Raw genomic sequence first — 3,806 nt, 5'->3', positions numbered from 1 at the left:
CGCCGCCGCGATGAACAGCGTGGGCGAGGCCTGCACCGAGCTGAAGCGCGAGTACGACCAGTGCTTCAACCGCTGGTTCGCCGAGAAGTTCCTCAAGGGCGAGAGCGCCGGGGACCCCTGCGGGCAGCTCTTCAAGCGCTACCAGCTCTGCGTGCAGGTGAGCCGGGGCTCGGGGCTCTGCTGCCCCTGCTGCGCCCGGGAGAGCCTCAGCACGGGGGTGTGAGCACACTGTGCTGCTCTGGGTGTCTCTCAGCCTCTTTCTGTCGGTCCCGGCTAGGAATGTTTGACGGGTGTCTCTCACTGTGTGTCTCTCAGCCTCTTTCTGTCGGTCCCGGCTGGGAATATTTGCCATGTGTCTCTTAATGTGTTTCTCTAATGTAACCTGTTCCAGCTGTTGGTGTAGAGGCTGCAGCAGGTTTATGAGACAGGACCCAGACTGTAGTTCAGTGAGTGCTTAGGGCACACCCGAGCGACTCTAACATTGAAGCTTTATCCAAACCAGCCTTAGGACTGCTTTTTCTGGATCGTGTTTTGTCCCAAAGATCACATCACATAGCACTATAAACACGTGTCAAGTTTAATTTTTGGGGGTTGTTTTTCTTTTTTTTCAGAAAGCAATCAAGGAGAAGGACATACCCATTGAGGGCCTGGAGTTTATGGGCCCAAACAAAGGGAAAACTGAGGACTCCTCCTGACCTCAGCTTTGTGGATGGAGTCACCAACATGAACCTCTGGACTAAGCACCATCACCAGGTGTGCCACTGGATGCCACCTGGCTAAGACCTTTGTTAAGCACTTTCTAGGGAGCAAAGAATCTTCTCTGCTTGGTGAAAACAAACAGAAGACTTGATCATGTGGCAGCTGCTTCTTCCTTTCCAGTGAATCTTGGTGGTGGTTCAGCATCTAACAGCATGAAAATCCACATGAACGAACTTGCTGTTGAATGTACTCTAATGGGGGAACACTGATTGGAGTGGGCTGAGTTTCTTTGTGACTGATTTCTTTTGCTTATTTATATAACACTGGAAAGTGTTTAAAAAGAGTATGAAAGAGATTGGTTTATTTTGTCTCTGCTGCTGAATTTTGGTGGAAGAAGTTTGTTTCTATGGTCCTGAATGTTAAGGGGCTAAAGCACTGTTTTGTGTCAGCAACAAAGATGGTCTAAAAGCATTATTGGACCTGCAACAGCTTGGCTAAAATAAATATAACCAGGTTATATTTTGTTCAAGTAACTGTCAGTACCATCTGATTCTGACCTCTAGGAGGGATGGAGTTGTCTTGCTTAAAAGCCAAAAAGATTTTTAATGCAGAGGTGACTTCTTCAGCCCCTTCTGAGGTGCTGACACAACCATGAACTTGAATTCTCTTCTTAGCGTCCCACATTCCTGTGGTATGATTCTCACACAGGGATGGGGAAAAGCTGTCCCCTCTCCTTACACCAACACAGGTCAAAGAGTAAGAAATATGGCCTGAGGACAAAATAGAAGCCAACTTCCTAATTCTCCTAGAATTACAGCAAGGAAAAAAGAGTTTCACTCTCTTTGCTTTTAATCACTACCTGAAGGCTTATTCAGAGGTTTTACTTTACAAAAAGCCTAAAAAATGTGCAGTTCTCAAACATTGTAGCTGTCCTTTCTGTACCTCAGCCCCTCAGTGAGACCCCAGATGCTCAGAGGGTGTGCCTGGGTTGCTGTTCCTGTGTCAGTCACAGACAGGCAAGTCACACACCTGTTCTCAGGTGCACGAGAGCTCTGTCAGCACGGGGTTAAACACAGCACTCCAAGAGGAAGCTGTGACAGGCTGGTGGGTCACTCAGGTGTAAATAAAAAGTGAGCTAAGGAAAGCTCTGTCTAAGAGCACTGTAAATAGCATTTTGGGGACTGTCAGGTATGTGGCTTTCTTTGCTTTTTAAGGAATAACATACCAGCAGTTTGCTTTTCTCTGATGTTCATGTAGAGCTAAATCTAGTGTGATTGTATCAGCTTTAAAACTGTGCCCATCAGTGCCTTGTTCTGTGCTTTTAACACAGAACTTGTTTCAGCAGTCATTTTACTAGTAGGCAGATAATAACTGCATTGCAATGCAAATACATTGCATTGAAACAAGGGGGAGGGCCTCCTGCAGCTCCCACTCTGAGATTCTCTCTTGCCATCCATCACTCCTTCCAACAGCAAAATGCCAAGTCAGCTGCTACATTCCTTTTGGGCAGAACTGAATTAATGACAGCTGAGACAGAGCTCTGTTTCGTACCATTTAAAAAAAAAAAGGATTTATAGGGAGAACTGGAAGCTGGTTCTTTCAGTGAGGGGAAACTTCAGAATGAATGTTGTGCTGGCACAGATCAGGCTGTTGGCTGTGGAGGGTGATTAATACAGCTTCTGTCTGACAGTATCTGTTACACAGACATTTGCAGTGGGGCCAAGATTGTGTTTTCTTCTGCAACACCTATGTGAGAGACTTTGTACCACCAGACTGCAGCTTTTTGGGAAGCAGAGTTGTGAGCAAGATACGTGCTGAAAACACCAGAAAATCCCAGAGCTGAACATGGATGTTGTGAAGGCACAGAGAGCTGAGCTCAACATCTTTGCTGCCACTCCCTCTGCCAGGAGAGGCTAAAGCACCTTCATAATAAATATTGCAGTAGCTGATTATGGAGAATGTGCTTCAGTAATGTTGAACTTTAATCTACATTATTAGCCTGATACCTGTTCTGGCTGTGAGTTTAGAGTCATTAGTTAAACCAGACATGAAGTGTATGAAATTGAGTCATGTCCTAACCCAAATGTGTTCCTGCTGTCAGTGTTATCAGACACAGGAGCAGGTACTAACATTCAGGGAGTCAAAACCCTTTGCTCATATTCTGTGTCCTGTGGGAAGCCTCAAACAGTGAAGTAAAGAAATTGTAAGGAATGAGATTAACAAAAGAGTCAAACCCTAAATTCGGGTTCAGAGTTGTTTATTTAAGGGACCTCTAAGAGCACACACAGAGGCCACAACACCACTCAGCAGTGCAGGTTCTGAAATGGTGACCCAGAAATGATGGTTCCCACTCAACATCCTGGTTCCAGACAGGGAAAGCCAAAGTTCTGGCTGTGTCAGGATCTTGGTTTTAATCTTCATAACCAGTTGGGAGAGCATTAACGTGGGGGTTGTGGAACAGAGTATGGTTCCCATCACCCCAGGGGAAACGCTGGGAAAGAAGAAAGAAAATTAGCTATTGGCAGATCCCAAATGATCCATACAGCATCAGAAACCAACAGCAACAGAAACATCACACAGCCTAGGGATCGAGCAAGTCAGCATCTGCTCAGATAGGAAGCAGGAGCTGAAACACTCTCTCTTAGCTGGGAGCCACAGTCTCCAAACAAGATCTTTGCTCTTGCTCAAACATCAGCTGTGCTGTACTATGAGGCCTCCAGTTCTTATGGGATCTCCTCTATTGGCTTTCAGATCTGCATTAGCTGAAGTACAGCAGTCTAAGACTAAAACATTTTTCAGTAAGGCAGTATTAGGAGGATCCCTTGGGGATGGGAATGCCTGTGAATACCACAGGTACTTCATCTGAGCTGTGATACTGCCTTAGTGCCTCAGAAACAGCCATGAGGTGAGATCATGGCAACACAGCAGCACCCCATGTAGCAGAGGAGAAAGCAAGAGAAGCTGCAACTCCGCATTCATGGGGGGAAGAGGCTTTTATAGCGCAGAGGTACCTTGGTCCGGATGCGGAGGTGAGCGTACGGGATGAACTCGGGTCTCTCGTGCTTCTCCTGCGCCTTCAGGTAGCAGTTCAGCATGCACACGGCCAC

At 46.5% G+C, this 3,806-nt stretch overlaps 2 protein-coding genes across 2 annotated transcripts; one reads left to right on the top strand and one right to left on the bottom strand.

The window, feature by feature from the left end:
- Nucleotides 1–10: 10 nt before the first annotated feature.
- TRIAP1 (TP53 regulated inhibitor of apoptosis 1) lies at nt 11–839 on the top strand. The gene is made up of 2 exons (XM_009080807.1): nt 11–157; nt 612–839. The coding sequence occupies exons 1-2, from the start codon at nt 11–13 to the stop codon at nt 693–695; spliced, it is 231 nt and encodes a 76-aa protein (XP_009079055.1). The 3' UTR covers nt 696–839.
- Nucleotides 840–3,109: 2,270 nt separating this feature from the next.
- On the bottom strand, nt 3,110–3,803 carry LOC103808045 (cytochrome c oxidase subunit 6A1, mitochondrial; the record flags this gene model as incomplete). The annotated part of the gene is made up of 2 exons (XM_009080808.1): nt 3,110–3,190; nt 3,711–3,803. Coding segments are annotated over 2 exons (174 nt in total), but the record flags the coding sequence as incomplete, so codon positions are not given.
- Nucleotides 3,804–3,806: the final 3 nt, after the last annotated feature.

The sequence above is a fragment of the Acanthisitta chloris genome, unplaced genomic scaffold (assembly GCF_000695815.1).
Source record: "Acanthisitta chloris isolate BGI_N310 unplaced genomic scaffold, ASM69581v1 scaffold23838, whole genome shotgun sequence".
Lineage (NCBI taxonomy): Eukaryota > Metazoa > Chordata > Aves > Passeriformes > Acanthisittidae > Acanthisitta > Acanthisitta chloris.
The sequence above is the reverse complement of the archived record's forward strand: the minus strand, read 5'-3'. Positions and strand labels throughout refer to the sequence as shown.

What these genes read in the sequence shown, in the direction of transcription:
- TRIAP1 (XM_009080807.1), top strand. Translation starts at nt 11, where the DNA reads ATGAACAGCGTGGGCGAGGCCTGCACCGAGCTGAAGCGCGAGTACGAC. An exon ending in GCTACCAGCTCTGCGTGCAG is followed by an intron (nt 158 to 611) that starts GTGAGCCGGGGC and finishes CTTTTTTTTCAG; the next exon opens with AAAGCAATCAAGGAGAAGGA.